The 24,877-nt window shown below is 45.6% G+C and overlaps 1 protein-coding gene across 7 annotated transcripts in view; it reads right to left on the bottom strand.

Annotated features, from left to right (window-relative positions):
* PALM2AKAP2 (PALM2 and AKAP2 fusion) overlaps positions 1-24,877 on the bottom strand; it is a 492,701-nt gene that overhangs the window by 20,967 nt on the left and 446,857 nt on the right. For 6 of the 7 annotated variants that reach the window (XM_043453110.1, XM_043453108.1, XM_043453111.1 and 3 more), the window contains one exon: positions 11,074-13,471. In XM_043453110.1, coding sequence (XP_043309045.1) covers positions 11,074-13,471 — 2,398 coding nt within the window. Of the gene's footprint in view, positions 1-11,073; positions 13,472-21,826; positions 21,974-24,877 lie in introns of those variants that run through there. The other variant, XM_043453112.1, reaches the window with a different exon arrangement.

Raw genomic sequence — 24,877 nt, 5'->3', positions numbered from 1 at the left:
CACATTTCAGATTTCTGACCTCGAGAACTATAAGATAAATGTGTCTTAAGTAACTATGTGCTGTGCTGTGTTCAGTCTTGTCTGACTCTCTGTGGCCCCATGGATAGTAGCCTGCCAAGCTCCTCTGTCCATGGAATTTTCCAGGCAAGAATACTGCAGCACGTTGCTATTTCCTACTCCAGGGCATCTTCCAGACCCAGGGATTGAAAACCAACTCTTGCATCTCCAGCATTGGCAGGTGGATTCTTTACCACTAGTGCTATCCGGGAAGCCCTGTTAAGTCACTATATTTGTGATTTGCTACAGCAATCGTAGACTAACACACATATAGACCTAATGTTATCTTCCATGCACCTAAGTGCATGAGAATAATTAGACAGGTAGTGGTTAGGATTACAAATCAGTTTTACCTTTATTCCTTGTTCTCCAAGCTTTTTCTGCAATAAGCATGAATTAATTTTAAATTATACAACATGCCAGAATTTTTCTCCTTTAGGTATTACTACCCATGCTAACAAGAGTAGATAAAGTTAAGGCTTTAACCTTCATGGATTAGGCATATCCAGACGTTCTTGTGTCTCACCAGGCAGCACAGGCCTAGGGGAACCCCTGGGCTAACCCCTCCTGGGGGCCTCAGAGAAGCACTGGTCTTGTCTGCGTGACATGGGAGACAGACTGAGGAGCAGAGCGAGCAGCAGAATTTCACTCCCAATTCATAAATGCTGTCTCCCATGATGAGTGGAAGAAAAAACCAGGAACCATGAATTTGTGTTTCCTGTTTATTATAAACAGTTAAGACACTTTCTGGTCCAGAGAGAGCGAGCCACACTTTGACTCGCTTCTGGCTTTTGCAAACAGATGGATTTCCCTGTGCTGATGGGGGAAGAGAGAAAACCCCACAATTCCTCCCACTCAAGGGAACCAGAGTGGAGGCTGCATGTCCTGGGTACACAGTTGCTGCCTTTCCTGATGGCCCACACCCTCCCTCTTCAGGAAGAGGACTAACTTCTATGAAGCCAAGAGGGTGGATTCCTAAAGTTTAGAAAATTATTTCGGTCAAACATTAGCATCCTGGTGAGTATTATATTCTATATACATGGCAGCTGACATCTTAAAAATCAAAGATCCTTTGTTTCTACATTTCTCAAAAGAAAAGAGAAAGCCATCACCCACTCTTATTTAAAAACCAAACCGAACAAAGACGCCCACCAAATAACATGCCTTGGCCCAAGCCTCCTTCAATGATCTCCTTTCTTCACGGGGCCTTGGGGTGCGCTTGCAAACATCTAAATGACTCGCAGATCGCCAGAAAAGAAAGGAGTCCGGACTTAACGTTTTGCAATTCCATTTCCTCCCATTACAAGGGAATATCCTGCCTGTTGAATCCCACGGGCTTGTATGGTTCCAGCTGTGACCCACACACCCTTGCTCCTCTCATCTCCTCCTTTGAAGGCCCCAGGAGTGGGAGAATGCGATGATATGGATCTTCAGACTGTAAGTCTAGCTCAGAAATGAGAAATATCCCAACCTGCTGACACAAGTCTCAGAAACTTCCAAATATTACTACTTCAAGGTAAGGAGGGATGAGTTGCCATTTCTCTGAACAGAGCTCAAAAATGAAAACTGGAGAAGAAAAGAGTTTTGCATCTCCAGGGCAAATATAGTTTAAGACCAAAAAAAAGGAAAAAATTTAACTAAACTAGTAAGAATGAAAATCATGGTAAGTAGCAATTCCTGGACCAAGATCTTCTGGCTAAACACATTTCTACCAAAATGGTAAGCCTGGCTCTATGAAGAAGATCACCCCCACCCTCTAAAAGAAAATATTTTCACAGTGATTTGTAATTTCATTCTCAACCAACACCCTTAATAATGGCCTTTGTTTTTGAAATCACAGGTGACTATCGAAAGCTAATTGTGAACTCAGATGTTATGAGAGAAACTAATTCTAAGGAAGTAACAATGAATACTTCTCAGGACTAGAAAGCAATTTTAGAAAGCATGCTGTGCCATTTATGTCAGGCTTCCAATAGCTACTGAATAACTCTTAAGTAACTCTGCTAAAAGTTTCCTAAGTCTTTTCCTAAAACATAACAAAAACTGCAATAACAACAAAAATAATAATAACCCTAATGGGAAGCCTTTTGTGCACTGACTATATTAACTTGTTGATGAGGCTGATGCTATTTTATTCCCATTTTACTGGTGAAGAAACTGAGATGGTGAAGTAAGTAAGTTACACAGCTAACAAGAAGCGGAATCAGGATTTAAACTTTAGAGATGAATCCAGGGAAATGACTGTCACATTTAAGCACATAATTCTCCTTGCCCATCTTTAGCATGAATTTATATTTGAGTAATGAGAAATAAAAGATGGACTGAGAACAATGTGATGTCAGATGCGTACAACTTTTGGGGAAACCTTTGATGTTTACCAAGGCCATGAGAAATAAAATACCATTACAGGTGATAAGGATGTATTCCCCAGGGCTCTAATGGCCTGTCCTGCATACACTTCCCATGACTGTCCCTGGTCCTCCACCCTGTAAGTAGTAAGTTTATTCACAAAGATGAACTGGATCTGAAATGCCAGTCTCCCTATGGAAGCACATGGCAAGTCGCCACGGTTAGCACAAGACTGTCATACCCTGCCCTAAATGCCAACAATCATGATGGCTATCTTGCTCCCAGGCCTGGCTTAGATGAAATTTAGCTCACATTTCTTATGAGGCATTACAGCAGGAATTTTACAAGAATTAGGTCCTTTGATTCATCTCTTCATTCTCAGCTCATGACTGCATATTGATTTGCATGTGACGGAGTCTGAATTTTTGGAAGCAGCTCTCCTAACTTGGAGCACAGAGTAGCCAGACTCAGGAAAAGGACCACCACGTGGTGTCCCCAGCAAGACAGGGGACAACCCACACAACCCTGGGTATACCAGAAGACCCAGCACAATCAGCGGTGACAGCAGAACCTGTTGCAGATGGGAGTGGTAGGAAGTGTTGTTCTTTTCCAAAGTTCTACGATCCAGAAGCCACGACCACAGGCTTGTCACAGAAGAAAGACCAGAAACTATATCTTCTCAGAAGTGAGGCTGATGGGTTTAACCGTGGCAGTGGCCTTTTTAAACCACTGAAGGCAATGTCCAAAAAGAACTTTGAATTCTGTAACTTGAGAAGTCCTGATTTCATCGCATACCTTCATCCCTTGCCAAACACTATTTTGATCTAAACTTTCTTACCAATTCCTTACAAATAGCATGCATTTTTTTTTAAATGAACCTATTTGCTAAGTTCAGATACATAAAATATAAAGAGTTTCTGGTTCAAGACAAAAGGAACAATCTTATCTTAAAGAGCAAAAGGGAACAAAAGCAGAGAGCAGACATGGTGTTCAATGAACACTAGTAAATGAATTTGGTCAGCTCTGGCCCCACTCTGCCAGAAGTGTTCAGGCAATGGCATGAACACTTATTCCCACTCATCCTCAGATTAAGAAATAGATTCCTTGCTTGAGTTCCCATTCCTTTCAGGCAATGAGCCTCTCTCTGGAGTGAATGACTGAGTTTCCTCCTGGGCATAAACGTTCAGGAAGAACTCATAAGCGCAGCCAGGCTAGATGGCTGACGTGGACGGTTAGTCCCTCGGCCTTCTGCTTAGATCTTGGGACAGTACCAGCAGTTTTCCCTACTGTAACTTGAAGCACTGGAATTAAGTTCTGAAAGCACAAAGGAACCATCCTATGTCACTAGGGTAGCACTGTCTCATGGCCTCTGCAAGAAAATTCATCCACCTAGACCACTGGGAGCAGAGGACTCCAGAGCAATTGTGGTTCCAAAAAGCAGGAGGAGGAGGACCCAAGAGAAAGCAGGGGCTAGCCCTGAGGCTGGGAGAGGGTAGAGGGAGACTTGAGTGGAGAGAGGGGCTGTTATCACGCACCTCATAGACCTCAGAGGCAGACGAGCAGGTCCAGCAGAGGGCGAGAAATGGTGTACAAAGACTATGGCCTTTGAAGTCAAACAAGCCTGAGCTTGAACCTGGCTTTTCCACTTGCCAGCTGGGTGACCTCAGGCAAGTGGCCTAATCTCTCTGGGCTTTGTTACTGAAAAGGGAATAATACTACAGGTTCATGATCTCTTAAGGGACAATTCCAACCTCCTCCCCGCCCCCACCCCACCAAAAAGCTCTAAAAACAAAATTTTATCATAACTTCTTTGGCAACAAAACCTGATGTGAACCAGTATGAGCTTCTTCTTGGTCTTTACTGATTCCACTTAATAGAACTAACTCTTCCTAAATTTCACAACAGAAATCAAATTTGAAGACAACTGTTGCCCTGGACCTTATTGGGTATGTTAAATACTATTTACATTCATTGAACTGCTTTTCTAAGTAATAGTATGTACACTTTCCAGCCTTTCTAAAATAAGAAAACTGTGGACTATATCTGGAAAAATATGGAATATACTCTCAAGAGTTTGGATAATTTGGATTCTATCTTAGAGGGCTGTTGGGAGGATTAAATGTGGAAATGAAAAGGAGTAAACTGTGTATGAAGAAATTAGAATAGTACTCAATGTTAAGGTCTTGGTGAGTTGTAGCTACCATGATTAGGCTTGTGTCACCAGCTAATGTTCAGGGAACATGTTGGTAGATATAACTGTCTGTAGGACACCACATTCAGCTTTAGAACCTTTACACAAGGACTTCCCTGAAAGTCCAGAGGTTAAGGCACTTCCACTGCAGGGGACATGAGTTTGATCCCTAGTTGGGGAGTTAAGATCCCACATGCCTGGTGACATGGTCAAATAAACAAATAAAATTGTAAAAGAAAACAAAAAAAGAACCTTTACACAGTCAGCTGGGCCCCTGCAAGTGGCACAATCTGTACCTGCCAGCAGGCCAGGGAAACGCTAGGCATTCCTGAAGGACAGCCCTCTTAGCTGGACCTGGGAGGGAATACCTCCATCAGTCACCCACACCAGGTCTTCCACTCTGTGGAGGACTGGGGGCATCTCAAGTGAGAGTCATACAAGGAGATCAAATGAGTCAATCCTAAAGGAAATCAACCCTGAATAGTCAGTGGAAAGACTGATGCTGAAGCTCCAATACTCTGGCCACCTGACGTGTAGAGTCAATTCATTGGAAAAGACTCTGATGCTGGGAAAGATTGAGAGCAGGAGGAGAAGAGAGGGCGGCAGAGGATGAGATGGTTAGATAGCATCACCAACCCAATGGACATGAATTTGAGCAACTCCAGGAGACAGTGATGGACAGGGGAGCCGGGAGCACTGTACTCTACGGGGTTGCAAAGAGACATGACTTCACAACTGAACAACAACTAAGACTCAACCTAATCCAGCTCTATTTATCGTGGAACAAGGCCACCAAGCTCTGCTGCGTGAATACTGTGCTGATGTAAATATTTTTTTCTACCTCAGACTTTTTCTTTGTGACAGTGGAAGATAATGAAGGGAAAAGAAAAATACCCAGTCCAAAAACTTAATATAATGATAATCACACATGCAATCTTAATTCAAACTGACCACAGAAGTCAAAAACCCTTGGAGATCTTATTTTTGTAAGATGTATAACTATTACATCTTTCCACATATTAAAAGACCTCAACAGACAAGTTATGGGACTCAATATTCAGATCTTTGCCTTGACCGCTATCCAGAATGTCCCACTGGGTAAACTGTCTGACTTAGTAAATCAATTCAACACCTGGCATGAAAATGCAAACTAGTTCAAAAAACTATGCTAATCATCACCTAACTAACTGGGTTTCTCTGGCCTGCCAAGAACTGGGAAGTGAAACCAGGATATCTAATAATAGACACAGCCCTAAAGAGAAAACTGTCTGTTGACACCCTTCCTATGAAAAGGTCTTGATTGTAATTTGAGTAAAATGTTTGGGTTTCCCTCCCAAACTCATTCCTCAAGGGTGTTTTACGGCAGTGTGGGGGTTACACCTTCAAATCAGGCTCCAGTACCTGCTGAAGAGCTTCCTTTATTCTCTAAGTACCATACCACATCTTGGAAGCATGGCTTCTCTCATAATCCAGGGCACTCGTCAAAAAGGCGGCAGGCCTTTAGACCTACGTAGAAAAGAAGCCAGTGGGACAGACTCAGGAAAGCTGAATGATTTTTAAAATCCATCAATTCCCGGATGAAGGCAGGATAGCTTTAGTGATGTGGAGATAATCACCCCTTTGAAAAATCCTCCCTGGCTTCCCACTGACCACAAGATAAAGTGTAAAATCTAAAACCTTTAACATGATTCACATAGCTCTTCACTGTCTGGCTCCAAATCAACTTTCTTTTGTTTTGTTTTATATCTCTTCCTTTAACCCACCCTAACTTTATTTAAGCACCTCAAACGTGCTCTTCCTTTGGGGCCTCTCTAAAGGCCCTAACTTGTGACTGGAACATCCTCTCCAATTCCCTGAACCCAACTTCTACGCCTTCAGTTCAAAGCTTAGATGATAGTTTCTAGAGAAAGGCAGACTTTCGTTACCCTCCCCCTAAGGTGGTCTTCCTTGCCCCACGCTAACACAGGTCTCCACGTTTCTCTGTGATCAAACACCTATCTTTGTTGGATGCTTCTATTACTGAACTAAGTTCCCTGAGGGTGGAGACTTTACCTGCCTTTTTCATTTCTGTATGAATAAATGCCACACAAACCCTATTTAAACTCTTCTTCCCTTAAAAATCCCACAAGAGGGACCTTCCTAGTAGTCCAGTGGTTAAGACTTTGACTTCCAGTGCAGGGGGTGGGAGCTCCATCCCCAGTTTGGGGAGCTAGATTCTATAGGCCTCATGGCCAACCCCCCCACCACCCCCAACACAGAAACAATACTGCAACAAATTCAAAAGACTTGAAAATGGTCCACATTAAAAAAAAAAAAAAGCTTTAAACAAAAAAATCACATAAGAACCAGTGAGATTAAATTTCCGTAAAATTTCTCCTAATAATTCGTCTTTGAAGATCATTACATACTTTTGAAAACAGAATCCCATCATCTTCCAGTCTCAAAAGGCAAGAGAACCAAATGCAATAACAAGTATCTTTTCAACACCTGGGAAATATTTGGAAAGCACTTTTCTTTCCTTATCACATTTTGGCTCTCAGTGAATTTTACTTGCCTTAAGATTTTAGGATTCCAACATGTCACCAGCATAGGAGATGTTAAAAAGTGTATTTTTCATCACTTAATATCAAATTGTCACTATGAGTCATGCAATGAACTGGCTGAATCACCTCTAATGGCATGAAACACGGAGTAGTAGAGTAGGGACTCAGCAACATCTCCATTCACAAAACCAAACTGGAGCCAACAGTTCTGATCCTGACCATGAATGGTCCAGTTTGGTGGCTCAGAGTGATGTGTCAGCCTCCTTCCTGATCACGAATTAAGAAGCTGGCTGGCCAAACAATCATCTAAACATTTCCAGGCATGGATAGAAAAAAAATCGCCTTTTGCATTCAGGTTCTTTCAATCCGTGTTGTAATTCTGGGAAGTCCTGCCACCTACTTTCAATGTTCTAGAGATAAACATGAAGAAATGAGCTGCAAAACAGGTCATTATCATGACTGTGCTCAGTGTGACAATCAGACCCAAGCAGGCTTGCAGGGATGAATTACCATCTTACTAAAGGAGCAGGAATCAACCCTGCAGGGATGGAATATGGGGGGAGGAGATTAACATTAGCATAGGGGAAAGTACAAGAAAATCAATATGGGGCTGCCCAGGGCATACATTAGGATTCTGTCTTGTTTAAAGTCTGGCGGGAAGCCTGACAAACCACAGCAGGTCAGGAAAGTATTGAAATGTCTTAATTTTTGTTTGTGTGCTAGAAAAATATGGGAGCAATAGGGTAAGGGGTTCCATTAAGAGGTGGAGAGGGGAAAACTGAAAATATCACTGAGCATATGCAATGCAGAGAAGGTTCTAGGTAAGTGGAACAGCTGTAACTGATCAGAGAGCCATGGAATCTGCCTGCCATGTGAGCAGAAGTTGCTGAGATGCCTGCAAAGACTTCCTCCATTAGTGAGACTGCAGACTCTTATGGAGGTCCTTTACAATCACACTCTTGTGAGGGTAGGCTCCCCAGATTGGGCTGAATTCAAGTGGTACCAAAGCTTTTTCCAGGATACCATATAGAATGCCCAACTACCATCTCTGTGCCAAGCCAGCCCACAAGAATTTGAAGTGAACTGGACAAGTAAGGACCTTTGGGGAAAGCCAGCAAGTCACCAGTAAGCAGAGACCAAAAAAAACCTCCCCTGAAAGTCTTCTTTGCCTCACTCACTCACTCAGTTGCCTATTACCCTGTAACCTGAAGGAATTAAAAAACATATCAGGAGAGAGTCACCATGTATCCCTCTTCCTGCTCCCTCCCCTTTCCTTCCTGAACAATTTAGTTCAAAAGCCATTAGGTGGGGCTGACAGAGACAGGTTTCTGCAAGGAGTGGGGGAGGAGCCACAGTGGCCCAGCGTGGGGTGCGGGAGCCAGAGCAAGGTGGGCAGGGAGACGGGTGACCCAGTATAGGGTGCTGGAATCCAAGATGGGTGAGGGATGTGCAGGGGACAGCAGTGGCTACCTAAAAAGTGACGTTGGAGTCTATGTTTGGTGAGGAAAACAGTAGATTGGTTCCATAGGGGGAAACTGATCAAATAATAAATATATGAAGGCTAATAGGAACCAGGTATCTTGTTGCCAAGGAGAAGATTACAAATCTGCGAAGAAAGAAAATGGTATTAGATTAAAATTAAAGGTATCAGGGTGAGGTCATGGTTTTCAGTAGGTAGATAGATAGGTAAGATAGGTAGGTAGGTAGATTGATTAATTGATAGATCAACAGATAGAATTCTGACCATTGAGAGTGCCTGGGAGCAGTGCCTATCCAATAGCAGTGAGCACACCAAGCACTCAGATCTTGGTTTCTAAATACCACTAAAAATACCACATTCTAAATACCACCATTCTCCACTAACAAGAACTAGTGCTCTCTATTGAAAGGGCTGATTTCAGGGTTAGGAAAGTTTAAGATGAGACTGGAACATTTTGCAGCACCAGAAAGTAAAGATATGCCCAAAGAATAATGGAGACATGTCAAAAGGACACTGAAGTTAGCTTGAAAGGGCCCCTGTGAACTATATTTGAACAATCAAGGATAAAAATAATAACAGAAATGGATTACAACCTACTAAATATAACAGGAGTCCACAAGACCATCTATTATGGAGAGGGATGAAGATTACATACACAGCACCAAAGTATTTCCCCACAGAATACTTGTTAATCACAAAAAGAAAAAGTAACTTTACTGTGTAGAAGCCTGGCAAACACTCCCTCAAATCAAGCCATCAAAATTAGTATTAAGCGAAAAAAGTTAACATCTGTCCCTATAATGGGACAAACTTGACACAACGTACTACCTGATTGAATTCTGTGAGAAGAATAAGCATCAGCTCTGTGGTATTCCTACCAAAGATGCATAACCTGAAATTAATCATGAGAAAATATCTGACAAACCCAAACTGAGGGACATTCTATAAAAATGGGGGTGATCGAGCATCATGTTGGCAACTTACTCGTAAATATTTCTGAATAAAAACGATGTTGGTACTTCACTAGGGGACTTTTCTTTAGCTTTGAGATTGTTTCAAAATTTAAAGCTTAACATGGAAAGAGTTAACTTGTGTCATTATAGATTTGATCTTGATTAAGGAATCAAGATGGGATTAAGGTGTGGAAGAAGAAGAAGAAAAGGAGAAAGATAGCGCTAAGTTGTGTACGACTCTTACGACCCTATGGACTGTAGCCTGCCAGCCTCCTATGTCCTTGGGATTTTCCAAGCAAGAACACTGGAGTGGGTTGCCATTTCCTTCTCCAGGGGATTTTCCCAACCCAGAAATCAAACCCAGGTCTCAAGCAGTGCAGGCAGATTCTTTACCGACTGAGCTATGCAGGAAGCCCAAGGTCTGGATAGACCAAGCTAAATACAGTAATTATACAGTAAGGCAGCACTTCTGAAATTCTCTCCAGTGAAGGAATAGTTTTTCTGCCCAATCCACTATGGATCAATACTTTTTAAAAAATACAAAATCCTGCACTTGGATTTGAAGATAATATCAAATTGCTCCAAGAGTTTTCAAACTCTTTACCAATGTCTGGACTGATCTTATCATGGACCAAGAATAGTCATAAATGAGCTCAGACCACACTTTGAGCAGCCCTTCTCTGTGGCAGGATGTGCAGTTCCCCAAGTAACATCATATCCAAATGGGAAATAAAAATTACTGGTCACACTGTTATCTCTAACGGTAGTAACAATAGCTATCAATGAAATTAACATCAACCATCTATACAAAATATTCAAGATAGGGAACTGTCCAAGCAATGGGAGGAGATTAGAGGCTTGTCTTTTACATAGAGAACTCAACTTCTCCAAAAGGGTCACAGAACACAAATAGATGTGATGACCTTGATTCCTAAGTAATTGCTTTATGGTGATTTAAAGAAAAACAAATCCCATTATACAGAAGATGGACAGAAACATCTTCTATGGGTCAATCTGCAATACCAACCCATAACTGTCATTGCTGGGAAGAGACTCAGCATCCAGAGGGGGCTAGGAGAAGACATTCCCAAACCAGATATGCTTGATTTAACTGCAGATACCGAGGGTCAAGTTACTGATATCAACACAGTCCACACAACAGTTGACCCTAGGTCAGCACCACACACAGCCTAGCTCAACCAAGAGAGAACAATAAACAGAGAACAATTCTCCATATTACACGAAGACCAGAGCAGAAGGACAAGAAAGGAGCCATTACACCCTCTGGAAAATGGCGAACACCATCCAGGCTCAAGATTCTTCCAGAAGACGCTCTGACATCCCCATTGTGTGTCTCTGAACACTGGAATCCCCGAACCAGTGTCTCCCTGACACTGAGCTAGCCACACATAGAGGTGGCTCCACATAGAACGCTGTTAGCTGGAACCAACAACACCGATTTCTGCAGCATCTGTCTCTGGGCTGCGACACTTCACTTACCTGGAGCTGTTTTGTAGCACGACGTTCGGGAGGGCAGTGATGGGGCGTTCTTTGCCTTGGGGCTCTGGGTAATCTGCAAGACTTGTCTCTGCCGCTTCAGCTCCTCTTCCCTTTCCTGGGCTGCTCGGATTTCTTCTTCAATCATGGACAAAGTCCGCTGCTTCCTGGACCTCAGCTTGAAGGGCCCAACCATTACATCAGACTCTTGAGTGGCCAGGAGCGAGGCTGTGCTTCTTAACTCAGCCGCTTCCGAGTACTTGCTGAAGTAGCTCCCTTCCTGTCTGGTCTCCTCCATGTTTATTGGGCCACTGGGCTGTACCGCCGGCAGTGGCTGGGAGGGCCCCCTTTCCCTGAGTGCCCTGTCTTCAGTAGACAGAATCTTTGGCAATACATCCCTTTTCTCTTGAACAGGGGAGGACACCTGAGGTGGTTCAAACATGCTCTGAGGCTTCTCTGAGCTGGGAGCCCTAGGGCCAGCTTTCTCTTGACTTGCTTGAGGTCCCTGTTGTTCTGCTCCGCCCTTGGTGGTTTCAGACCCAGCTCTGTCCACTTGCTCGGCGATGGCTTGTTGAATGGCATTCTGCACCAGGAGACCAGCCTGATATTCCAAGGGGTCATCAACCGACGGAGAGTCTCCCAGTGTGGACAAAGGGGAATAGAAACCCTGATCACTGAATGACTTGGAGACCCCTTCTCCTCGGCCCTCTGAGGGGTTGTCAGTCTGGGGAGTCTGGGGCAGAGAAAAATCGGCCAGTGAATTCTCCTGCAGGGCATTGGTTGTCTCATTGGAGGCCCCACTGTCACTGATGTTGTCCATGCTGAAGTCATTGGACAGGGTCTCCAGGACGGTGGTATCCTGGGATCTCACCGACAGCTCGTCCAAACCAGAGTCCAGTTCCTCTTGAGTCAAAGAGACATTGACTGACCTTGAAAACTGATCCAAGATCCCAGGGTCGTCGTCCTTGACCACGGTGAGGACGGCCCGAGCACTCGTGAACTCACCATCCTCTGCCCACAGTTTGGATAAGGGCCCGCGTTTGGAGGGCTCACTGTACGGCCCTTCCTTTCCCTGGGGAGCTGTGCTGCCCTGGCCCCCTCCTCCAGAAGACTGACTCTCTGGGGCACAGTGGGCTTTCTGCCCCTTGGCTGCTGAGGAGTCTTCCGGAGGTGCCCCGACAGAAGCTGGTCTGGAGATGGTCAGTGTCTTATCTGAGTTGATGGACCCCAGAGGTTTGTAGAAGGGCTTGATGGAGAAGAGCCTGGGTGTACTCTGGCCCCTGGCCGCGGTCTGCCTGGAATTCTCCATCTGCTGGAACTGTTTGCGCGCCGCGGAGAAGTCTATCTGCTCCGTGACGATGTCCTCCTTCGGGTGGTCGGTCACACCGGGCCGGTCCCGTGAGGAGGCGGGGGCCGTGCAGAGCTGCGGCGGGGGCTGCTGCTGATGTTGCATCAGCAGTTGCTCCTGCTGCGCCCTCCTCTCCTTGCGCTCCTTGTACTTTTTGTGAGACTCCAGATGTTCCTCATCCAGTTGCTCCTCGATGGTCTTCTCCTGAGGAGGGTTCCACCATTTTGCGGCAATGCCGGGGTTCTTCTTCACGGCCTGACTCCGGATGAGTTCCCGCCTCTCCTTTTCCAGCTCCAGCATCTCTTCCGAAGGCCTCACTTTCCTGACGCGGTACTGTTCTTTCTCACTCTCGTCGTCCTCGAAGAGCTTGGAGGGCTTCTTGTCCTCATGGAAGGCACGCAGCTCGAACTTGGCTTCCTTCTTGAGCGTGGTGAGCGTCATCTCCCCGTCCCGGGAGGAGCACCGCGAGCTGGTGGAGGAGCTGGGGCTCACGGGCACCTGCAGGCTGTCCCCCAGTACGTCTCGGGGCTGCTCAGGGGGGTGGCCGTTGGCTCTTCTGCCCTCGGCCATGGTGTCAGAGTCGCTTTGACGGAGCTCAAGGTGGGGAGGAGCCTGTCTGCCAGCTGCCCTCTCGGTGGCTTCCGGCTGGACAGCCGCGGGGGCGGGCGGGCTTGGGCTTCCCGCCAAGATGGCTGCTCCAGGCTCCGGGGAGGATGTGCCGTTGTAGGTTCCGTCCACAACAGAATCACAGCAGTTGGCCTCCAGCACCTCGTCTAGATACCGGATCTCTCTGGCCACGTCATTATCCAGAGATTCGTGGTGATCAGCAAGGAGGCCATTGTGGGGGGTTGAGTAGAAAGGGGAGGGGTGGTCCATGGAATGTGGAGTCGAGGTGATTCCGGGAACACTCTTACATTCTGCAACAGAGACCTCAATTTCCATGTTTTTGTGATCTGGGGGAAGAGAGCTGGTGATAGACTCCAGGGATTTGGCACTACAGTTGTCTCTCTCGTGTTTTAGCCGGGTATCATCCTCAGAAAGCTCGGGAGGCTTCTGGAATAAAGAGAAAACAGAAATCAGGGTTAGCGACCTCATTGCTTATGGATGTGAACCTGAGACATGAGCTGATAATAAACTGGAAGGAAAACGTAACAACAATGGCAGAATCTTTTGAATAGAGGTTTCTCTTCTAAAAAGACCTTCATATATTCATTTTGTTACAGTAACAAGTACCTAAACTTTCTTAATTTTACAGATTCCATTTTGCTTACCTGGTGTCAAGAAATTTTTCACTAAATGCTAGTTCCATTTTTACATTTAAAAGTAAACTGGGATTTGGATCATCTGATGACATTGCTCAAATAATTTCTGAAGTGGAAGAGATTAAGTATCAATCATACGAGAACTTTTCAAAATATTTCATGGCAGATTTCTGCAGAAATGTTAATAGAACTATTTGTAACGTCCCCAAATATAAAGAAGAAGGCCCTTTTGCAGGAACCAATCTTGAAAACATGATTCTCTGCCAGATGTAATGCAATTTTTCTGTAGACAGGAAACTTTGAGGAAAATTTTTCCAAAATAAAATACTGGAAAACAGTAAATCTCTTCAACGGCCCCTTGAGAGCTACAGTATCCCACTGCATGGCTGTAATTGACCATGTGCATTATAAACACAGGACCAAAGCCACTGACTCACACAGTTCTGTTCCCTGGAACAACATCAAAACAATGCTCCTTAGTTAAGGAGTGAATGTTGCTTTGAAAAGCTAGACAACAGCACCTCCCATCTAGTTCCTAAAATGCCTTATATGTGACAGCTCCAATTTTGTGGTTAAATAATAAAACTGTACCTTTTTTAATGTTTTTAAATGCATCATATTTTTCATTAGTTATCTATTGCATGTCAGTTTATTTGGCATTAGTTAAGATTAATTTTCAAACTCTAGGATGATTTGTTTTTCATACCAAAGGTCTCTGGTTTATCTCAGAAAATTCAGCGGTAAGTTGTGAGCTTAATCTGAGTTCCCCTCAAGTATTTCACTAATACTTTTGTCAGCTCTGTTTCATGTCTTAGGTCTAGAGGGTACCTTGTATTATTGATATAATACAGTGCAAATTGCAATGTTGTATAATTTTCCTTTATTTAAACATTATTAAAGACTTAGAACATACTATTAAAACACCACCTAGGATAATCCTCAGGGGATTAATTTCAAAATTCTTTCAAGAAAAGTCAATGATTATGGATCTGTTCATAATATCTAGAAAAACATGGAAGTTCATGCTATGTGCTCTGCCTTGCTGTCAGAATATTGAGAAACTCTCATGGTCAATCATGAACTGGAAGGTTATCCATGAACTGAGGAGGGCCTCCTTCACTGTTTCCCACCTTCTTCTTTACACTTAATCAATCAAGTAATATATATTCCTTCATCAATAATAGATAATAATAATAAATATTCCTTCTTTGTCAAAATCTTCTGGTCTCAAAGGACCTTCCAGTCTTGATCTGGTCTTTGTCAAAGTCTGATACTTAAGATTTATAATCTCTACTATCTTTAATTTTATTTGGGACCACCATTAACTAGTGGCTGTTTTATCTTAGCATGTGTGCTCACTCACTCAGTCCTATCTGACTCTTTGTGACCCCATGGACTGTAGCCCTTCAGGTTCCTCTGTCCATGGGATTCTCCAAGACAAGAATACTGGAGGGGGTTGCCATTTTCTCCTAGAGGAGATCGTCCCGACCCAGGGATCAAACCTGTATCTCCTGCATTAACAGGCAGATTCTTTACAACTGAGCCACCCTTTAGAATGAACTAAAAAGATATGACAAAGACAACTGCTGCTGTCCTTTAAAGAACATTAATTAAACATTCTTCTGTTAAAGTGATTATCAGTAACTTCTACGTCATTTAAGAATTACAGGAAATTTGAATCCGTGAAACTTATTGGCTGCCATTCAAATGTCAAGAAAACCTAGGTCAAAATTAGCCTACTCCATGGAAGCTGAGCAACAAAAAGAGACACAGTACTGCTATGGTGAAAATCAGAATGCCCATGATGCTCCCACCTATGGCTTCATTTGGCCAATGATTCACTGCTAATATTTTCATGGGAGTAAGTAGAGCTTTCCTTCTATCCCTTTGGCTTTGGGGAGGGAAAATAGGTAGGAAAATAGGAAGCTGCTGGGACTGAAATATGGTGAAAAATATTGCTCTACTAAAACAGAAAACACTTTCCAATAGTTGACATGACAAGAAAAGGGACACTGTGATATTGAAAGAAGCAGAAAGGCATATAATTAATTCTGTAGTTCAGTTAGTCATGGATTCATTCATTTAAAATGCAGGAGGCTTATTTTGTAGGGCCATGATGAAATTAGCAGCAACAATAAGTTCCAGGAGACAACACCCTTTTCTTAACAAAAACTGGATTTCCCATACTTCCTAGGAAGTCATAAACCTATTTTGGGGTTTACTTAGTCTGGTCAGATGAAGTGAAACACTTGCCTATATTAACCTCTTGTTGCTGATCACAGAGATTGGAGTGACTGAGCCTGTCTCCACAGCATCCCCAGGAACACTTTGTCAGCATCATCCCCTTCTCCTGGATGCTTCATGGTTCTCATGTTGGATAATGAAGGAGCAGATGCCCTACAGCTTTTTTTTTTTTTTAAGAACTTTAAAAACTCTATCCTTTTTCCAAGGATATATTCTGAACTAGCAACAACTGTCCCAATTCAAAAGGTTAAATATCTTGAGAACATCATTTGACAGTACATTTTTGCAATATCAAAAACAAAACAATTTTAGCCTTGAGTTGGAAATAATGAGTCTCGCCAATTATGTCTGAGATGTGTCAGACATTTTAAAAATGCTAATTACAGGCAAATTTGGAGTTTCAGTGTAATCTGAGGTGATGGCTTTCCAATACTGTCCACAAAAATCTAGACACTGTGGAGTATAAACAGGAAAGAGGCTCTCCTTCCTCTTAGTCACACGAGGCCTCAGCCCCTTTCCACAAATTCAGAAAATTCTTCCTGAGACTTGATTCTATCTACCTCAGGGAGCAGAGTTCTAAACCCTAATCAGGGCAGAAGTCCTTAAAGAGATAAACAACTCTGCATTGCTGGCTTACAATTCTGCCTCAGAGTTCCTGAGTTTTTATAACGTTAAGGAACAATTATAACCAAAGAGCGAATTCCTGAGTTCTGTCTCAGCAGGCAGAATTTACCTTTGTGCTGGATGGCCTGATGTGATCAAAGCACCACGTAATTGTATCAGGTGAGTGGAAGTCGCCTAGGAACCCCTCTGTGCAAGGATATGGCAGGAGTCTGGGTTTGACGTCATTAAATGATGTCATGTTTAAACCAATAAATACTCACTGCTCCCTTTGAAGATAAGTAAGACCAGAATTTTCTCCATGCTTCAGATAAGGTGAGCCTGCTCCAAATTCAGATAAAATGAACGTTCATTAAATGGACTGTTAAGTCTTTTCTGAAATAGACTATGCATGTGTAGGTGTGTGCTCAGTCACTCAGTTCTCTTTTCGACCCCCGTGGACGGTAGCTTGTCAGGCTTCTCTGTCCATGGGACTCCTCAGGCAAGAATACTGGAGTGGGTTGCCATTGCTCCTCCAGGGAATCTTCCCGACCCAAGGATCGAATTGCCGCAGGTGGAGGGGGACCACCACCTCTAGGTGGAGACCTAACAATCTGGCATGTAATATCTGCCTGCCCTGCTGGCCTCCTGGTTTCCCAGAATAGCTAACAGCTGGTCAGGATGTCTACAATTTACTTTAAAATACTCAGGCAGACACAATATAAAATAGCTGTGTGTGTGTGTCTGAAGTTAGCTTAAATTACATTCCAGGAGCAGACACCCTAATCTGGAGCACATACGCCAACAATGGTCAGCCAGGATCTAATCAGAAATCCCACGTTCCATAGGCACCTGCTCTCCTCCAGGAGTTTAGCTCCCTTTAACTCCCAAGGGCCCCTGAGGCTTGTGCTAATTGGCATAATTAAGGGGAGAATAAAAGGTTTAGATCAAGTGTACTATATATCCTTCTACTTCTCTGTATATTCATCCTATTATTTTGAGAGTTTGATATTAAAACTCCCAACTAATTCCCAGGTGGTGCTAGTGGTAAAGAACCCATCTGCCAATGCAGGAGACAAAAGAGATGGAGATTCCAGGATCCCCTGGAGGAGGGCCTGGCGACCCACTCCAGTACTCTTGCCTGGAGGATCCCATGGACAGAGAAGCCTGGCGGGCTACAGTCCACAGGGTCACACACGACTCTAGAGACTGCACACACGCACATACTGGACTATATGTAACCTTGTTCTGTGTTCTCTAAGTCTCATGTAAATGTGTTATCATACTTCCATACTTTAAAAAAGTAAAAATTAAAAAAAAAAAAAAGAGGTTTAGAGAGATTGTCCCAGGATGCCCTGGCTAATAAATGGCACAGCCAGGACCTGAAGGAAGGTCAGTCCTTCTGAATTCTATCCCAGTACCTCAAAAGATATTCTACATGACTGGAAGCTTCCAAAATGACAAGGGAAGTCGTATGAAAGTGTATGGATCTGAAGATCATTTGCGTGACTCTCGGGCTGATGGTTTGCACACCTGAATCTCTAGAAGTCACAGTATACAACTTGGCTTCACAAGTCGAGGACCCCTTTCAAAACCAACCAGATGCCCTCAAGACCTAGTTTCAGCTCCTATCTTCTGCTCTACCTGCAGGACCCTCTGGCTAGAGTTGGGGATGCGGACCTCCTGCTCAGCCTGGGGATCTGGCCTCTGAGGCTGGTCCTCTGCTTCCTCTGATGACATCCAGAGGCAGAATTTGAAATCCCACATCCCAGTCATGGCAGTGGACAAGGCTGCGACTTCTCCCTAGCACCAGAGTTAGCAGCACAGGTGAGATGCTAGGAAAACACATCAGCGCCCCGAGGCCTGCTCAGCTTAGGTCACGGATGACTCTGTGCTCTTTCTTCCCGGACACCTGGGCCTGTGGCCGGGGGCATCAGGCACAGAAAGAACTTGTGAAGGAAATGCATTTTCCTTAGCAGATCTGGCTGGGCCCAGGAGGACGCCAGAAAGGTGTCCTTTGCTACAAGGTCAAGTGAGAAGCAGATGCTTCTCCTCACTTCCCAAGTCTACCCTACTCTCGGGCTTCCCTGGTGGCTCAGACGGTAAAGAACCCACCTGCAATGCAGAAGACCTGGGTTCGATCCCTGGGTTGGGAAGATCCCCCGGAAAAGGGAGCAGCAACCCACTCCAGTATTCTTGCCTAGACAATCCCATGGACAGAGGAGCCTGGCAGGCTACAGTCCGTGGGGTCGCAAAGAGTTGGACACGACTGAGCGACTAACACAACATCCTACTCTTAACGATGTCTGTCACCAGCTTCCCAGGCGCCTAGCCTAAATGCACCGTGTGACCCAAATTCACTCAAACATCAGGCGCCCGCTCCACAAGCAGGTGTCTCTGCTCTGAATAACCCAGATTACTTCCTACTGAAGCCACGATATTTAAAGTAGAAACACGTTTCCCCAGGTAGTAAGTGACCTGATCCTTTAATCTAGTTATTTTTAAGTTCCACCAAAAATATGAACTCGTTCTTGGCCTAGGAAGAGGGGCACAGTACGAAGAAAAACTTCATCATAGCTGTGAAACCAGAGGGCATCTCTGTTTCCTTTTCTTGTCCTCCCTCTCTTTCCTAAGTCGAGTTTTTAAGACACAGGGCACATCTGCTGTGTTCCATAGGCCATGAGCGGCTGACTTTAATGGTTTATTCAGGACTCTTTATTTTCTGGTCAAAGTTTCCATCAGGACGGCAAATGGGAGGAGAGGATGCGATCTGGCAGAGGGATGATGCCCAGACACTGGTAAGATGTCCACCCAGGTCTGCTAAAGTTGTTCAGCCTTGGAGGCATGGGGTGGCGCCACAGTCGGGAGGTCTGGGGGAGACAGACCGAAGACCAAGGGAACCCAAGGAGCATGGAAGGGGAGCACAGAGGCTGAAGAGGTAACAGTGGATCCCTGCGGCGTGTCCTGAGAACCTAAAGAGTGACAAGCCCTGTGCCGGGGCCCTGGGAGGACCCTCAGGCTCTGGAGTGCTCCCCACGCTGCAGCAGGGAGCTGCAGCCTTGGAGAGAGAGAGAGGACAGATTCACATACAGATAGCAGAGACAAGTGGAGAGAGTGCGCCAACAGTAACTAGAAAGAAACCGCCTGGTCTGTTCAAGGTGGCAGATGGGGCAGGCTGAGAAGAATGGATGAAGGAAGCTGGGAGCACCAGGGTTCCTCAGGAGCTGGCCTGCACCTCCCCTCCCACCCCCACCCCCAGCAGGGAAGCCGCTGGGACTCTGAGTGGCCCCTTCCACCCACTCTGTGAAGGTACAGGGAGTGGGAATGTCCGAGGATGGCTTGCTTCCAGGTTGGGCTCCAGGCTTCTGGGCCAGGAAGTGGAGGGGAGCGACCCCGGAGTTAACCTGGACGGCATTCCAGTCCCAGGCAGAACTTCCTCTCCCCCCACCCCACCCCAGCAGAGCGTCTTCCGGCCTGCAACACCAAAGGCTGGTGTTGACCGTGGGAAGCCAGGAGGCGGGCCACTCCCCAGGGAGGCCAGAGACCCAGCTCCTGGCTGACAAGAGGCAGATTTAGGACCCCCAGCATTCCGGGGTACTTACAGCTAAATTTAGACTGGATGGGCCCAGGGATAATGACATGACCCCTAATAGAGGGGGCCAACACTAACAATGCCTCTGGGGTTTCCTGCTGTGCCCCCCCCCCCACCTCCTGCTATGAAGCCATTATGGCTAAATGTGACTCTGACAGTCCTAAAAAGAGCTTTCTGTTCCTACAGGCTCAGCTTTTCTTTCTGAGAGCTTCTATGGTCTTGGTCAACTTAGCAATCACCCTCCTGCTATTCTCTCTGGCTCAGGTCTCAGGTCTCAGGTCCAGGCTTGCAGAGTACAGCATGAAAACATTTCTGGACCCCCCCTTCCACTGGAAACAAGCCTGGGCTATGTCTTGACTCGCTGGCAATCCTGATAAAGAAGTGGTCCCTTTGTAATGTAAGGGGAGTCTCCCCACCACTGCAGCCTGCCCTATTAATAGCATCCCCTTCACCCTGCTGAAAAGTCAGTGGCTCAGATGTCAGGCGGCACATCTGGAAGATGTTAAGGTGTGGTTTGATGAACACATTTACAGCTTGGGCTCTCTCTGAAAGAAATGAAAGAGTGTGTGTGTGATGAGGGTGTGATGGGAGGAGGCGAGGAAAGAAGCTGTTGCCTCTTCTGCAGCTGCTGGTGAAAAGCTTATTTTCTTCAGTCACTTGGAGACCCATTCCCTACCAAAGGGATTGAGAAGCACTGGGAGATTTCTCCTGAATGAGGCGAGATGCCTTATTTCAGCTCCAAGAAAGGCAAGTTTTGCCTCTTCCTTGATGGGATACAGTCCAAGCTTTGTATCAAGGAGTCCTCAGATGCTCTTCCCACCAAAGACCCTTTTCACTGTGAAACTATCTTATAGAACATTCCCCCACCTCCAGAATAAAGCAAGGTCAAGGCCACAGAGTGAACTTGGCTCCCGCAGCCTGAAATTTCTAGGGTAACTGATTCTGCTGAAAGCAAGTCCCTGGCTTCAGTCCTGTATAACTTAGCTGTGTCCTTCTTAGTTTTAAAATAGTTCGGGATCTTGGATTCAGGCCTGGCCAACCAGTAATGGCAGAGAGCAAAAGCTGGGCTCCACCGTGGACCCGGCAAAAAATCCACTGTGTGAACTCAAAGCCAGGAGAAAATGGTGCCAGAGGCTTTCGAGATTAACTCTTCGTCCACAGCTGAGTCCTGTACTTAGGAAGAGAGCTGCTGCAGTTTTCTTCATATAGCCCTGGGTCTCACAACAGACGGGCATACGTGTTCCCCCACAAAGCCTCAAGTCACTCTATGAATGTGGCACTTCTACAACGTGGGCTTGTAGGTTAAATAATAAGAGAAGCAGTCACCAGGGCTCGTGGGCCACTTGGTTCTGATGTGGAAAAGGGGATACACACACACATGCACATGCACACACTCAAGCACCATCTTCAAAGCATTAGCTGGCAAGGAGGAGGTGTGCACCTTTGCCCGCTCTATATGTGTACTGCGGAGCTCCGGCTCTGCGCATCAGCATGAAAGCTGGAAGTCTGACAAGATGAGTCAGAAAAGAAGCAAGTCTCCTGTCCAAGCCCGGCTGCCCACTCTCTCCAGCAGGAAAGGCGTCCACAGCACAGCGCCACAGTCCCCACCCTGAGTCCCTCCTCCATAAAGACTCTGGCCTCACGAGGGAACCCTCTCCTTGGAGATCAGAAAGCAAAGGACAGTACGTTAGGTCAGCAGACTCGGCTTACCCTGCCCAGAGTGCCCGCTTCACACGTTCCCCGCTCAGAACTGCCTCTTTTTCCAGGCAGTTTCCTGCGCCCTGGCTCAAGCTGGACAAATTCCTTCTGAGTCTCCTGACAGAAGACTGTGAGGTCACGGCTGGCCCTCCCTCCGCTCCCTCAAAGGCCATTCACACAAAGAAGGACTTTAACCCCCTTCAAAGAGGCCTGGCCCCTCCCTAGCTGGCCCGAGCCTAGAGGGCAGCAGCCAGTCAGCCAGAGGCCGCGCTCGTCCACTCCCTGCGTCCAGGGCTGAGTGGGAAGGTGGGAGGCTAGTGATGCTGAAAGGAACCAGTTAGGGCTGTCTTCTTGGAAAGTCAGAGATGGGCCTTGGGCAGGCAAGGAATGAATATTTCAGTGACGTTAAAGGCAGCAAAAAAAACAAAAACAAAACCTCACAGATCCTGAAGATCCATGTAAACAGACTGCATCCAGTTAAAGGAACTTTTTAGGACAATTTATATATGTGTGTTTGAGAAGGAAATGGCAACCCACTCCAGTATTCTTGCCTGGGAAATTCCATGGCTGGAGGAACCTCGTAGGCTACAGTCCATGGGGTCACAAAGAGTCGAATGACTGAGCGACTTCACTTTAGGGTTTATATATGCGTGTATAAAATAATAAATGCTCACTGTAGGAAATTTGGAAAATAAAAGTCATTCATCTTCACTCCACTCAGAGGAAGGGAGCTAATGTTTTACTCCAATCATGCAGTCTCCTTTTTAGAAATAGGTATTTCATAGAGTTGAGACCACACTATAGGCAATCTTGTGGCCAAATTTTTTTTCACTTCACATTATCTCACAAGCAGTTTTTATGTCCTTAAAGGGTCAGGGTCTGATATATTTTCAGTGGTTACATTATATCCCATGTTGAAATGGGACAGAATTTGAAGACAGGAATGAGTGCTAAATTCGTGGGATGTCTGGGGGGAGTGGTTTCCCCTTTCTCAGGGCTAACAAGTATCTTCCGCCACGAAGAAAAAAAAAAGAAAAAGATCCTCTTGTGCCTTGGGGAGACACAACTGCCACAGATAGGTCCCTCGTTCTTTCACCAGAGAATCAGACCCTTACCACCACACACTAAGGCTCATGCTTTGTTAATGACTGGTTCCCAGCACTGCCTCGGGGTGGACAAATTTCCACTCACCCGGTCGCCCAGAATCCTGGGTTAACCTGGACAGTTTGGGGCATAATTTAGGGTTTTGGCTGACTGGAAAGCCAATCAGAATTCCAGGGCCATCAGGGCCATGCAGAACTCCTTTTCTTCAGTAAGATTTTAGAAGAGATGAAGAGAACAGAGATTCACAGTGAACTAAATAGAAAGAGGAAGACAGATACCAAGCATGGTCCTGTGGGGCCATCTATTTGAGGTCAGTTTTGGAGCAGTTATCCTGGTGAAGCAGCGAACAATGCTTCCAAAGACGGTGGCAGGTCAGCGTCGCAGACCCCCTGCGACTCTCCCGGGAACACAAGTCTGGGAAGGAATCACCAGCGTGGATGGAGCCCAGGCAGTCTCTTCTGACAAGGAGGCTAAATGTATAGTGTACTTTACAACTGTTTACAACATCCAAATGACATTTTTAATGAGCTGAACTTTATTAAGAAATATCCGGGAGTTTCTCGATGACTGACTGGGTGATGCCCAAGTCTCCAGGGAGCACTATGCTATGGAAACTCTGAAGTTAGGCTGCCCTGCCCTTTGGAATAACTGGAATGTTCTACTGTAGGGCCAAATGCATTTTAAGATGCTACTTACGGTCTAAAGTAAAATGTGGAGGAGACATCCCACACCCAGGGTGCCACTGCTCTGCTCGGGAATGAAGGAGCAAGGCACGGCCCTCCAAGAAGAGGTGATTTCGAGCCAAGAGGCAGGAGTGGTACCCAGGACCAACTACATACTCACACCTGCCCCAATGTACCCACGAGGAGGTATGGAAAAAATTGTTTTAAATCTGCCCTGTTGGGGAAAGAGGAAATCATATGTGCTCTTGCAGCCTCAAGAGCAAGTGGGCTTCAGCAGTGGTGAGGTGCGGGCTTGGCTGCTCCATAGCATGTGGCATCTTCCTGGACCAGGGATTAAACCCATATCCCCTGCACTGTATGTGCTCTTAAAGTGCTATTACCTAAGTAATAGATACATTTTTGACTGGAGTCTGAGATGTCATAGTTTATTACATAAACACACAGACACGCCTGTGCGCATGTGCGCACACGCACACACACACACACATACATGCACACTGTTACGAGCTGAATTAGGTTCCCTCAAACCCAACTTCGTAAGTTAAAGTCTTAACATGCAGGACCTCAAACTGTGACCTTATTTAAAGACAAGGTTTTTACAGAGGTAATCAAGTCAAGTGATGTCATTCAGGTGGGCCCTAATCCAATGTGACTAGTGTCCTTATAAAAAGAGGAGCTTTAGACACAGAGGCGTGCCTAGAAAGAATGTGAAGAGGCCAGGAGAGAAGACAGGGGTCCGTCAACCAAGAAGAAGGGTTTGAACAAGCCTCCCCTATAGCCCTCAAAGAAGCCAACTCCACCGACACCTTGGTTTGACATGTCTTGTCTCCAAACTGTGCAACAATAAATTTCTGTTGCTTCAGCTGCCCACTTTGTGTATGCTGCCACAACAGGCCCAGCAAAGCAATACCCATGCTCACACATATGCACACCTGTGCACACACACACATGTACACGCATCACTCATATTTGTACACACCACACCCCTCCCTCTGGCTGCAAAAATATGGTGAAATTAGGAAAAATGCTCTGTGGCAAGATGCTCCAGAAAAATGGTTTGTTCTCAGAGGCAGAGGGAGAATTGAAGTCGGCAAGCTAGATGGAGACCACAAAAGTACAAACCCAGTCACCTGAGTTGTTGGCAGGGGATGATTCAAGAGGCAGCAAGGTGGGTGGGTTGGGAGTGTGTGTCTCCCGACGGGAAGGAACAGAGCAGAATCCAGCAGTATCTACACTTCGAGGCTGTGTGTCCACCCTCCACCCTCTCATCACAGAC

This window comes from Cervus canadensis, chromosome 30 (genome assembly GCF_019320065.1).
Source record: "Cervus canadensis isolate Bull #8, Minnesota chromosome 30, ASM1932006v1, whole genome shotgun sequence".
NCBI lineage: Eukaryota > Metazoa > Chordata > Mammalia > Artiodactyla > Cervidae > Cervus > Cervus canadensis.
This window is presented reverse-complemented; position numbering and strand designations above follow the sequence as displayed.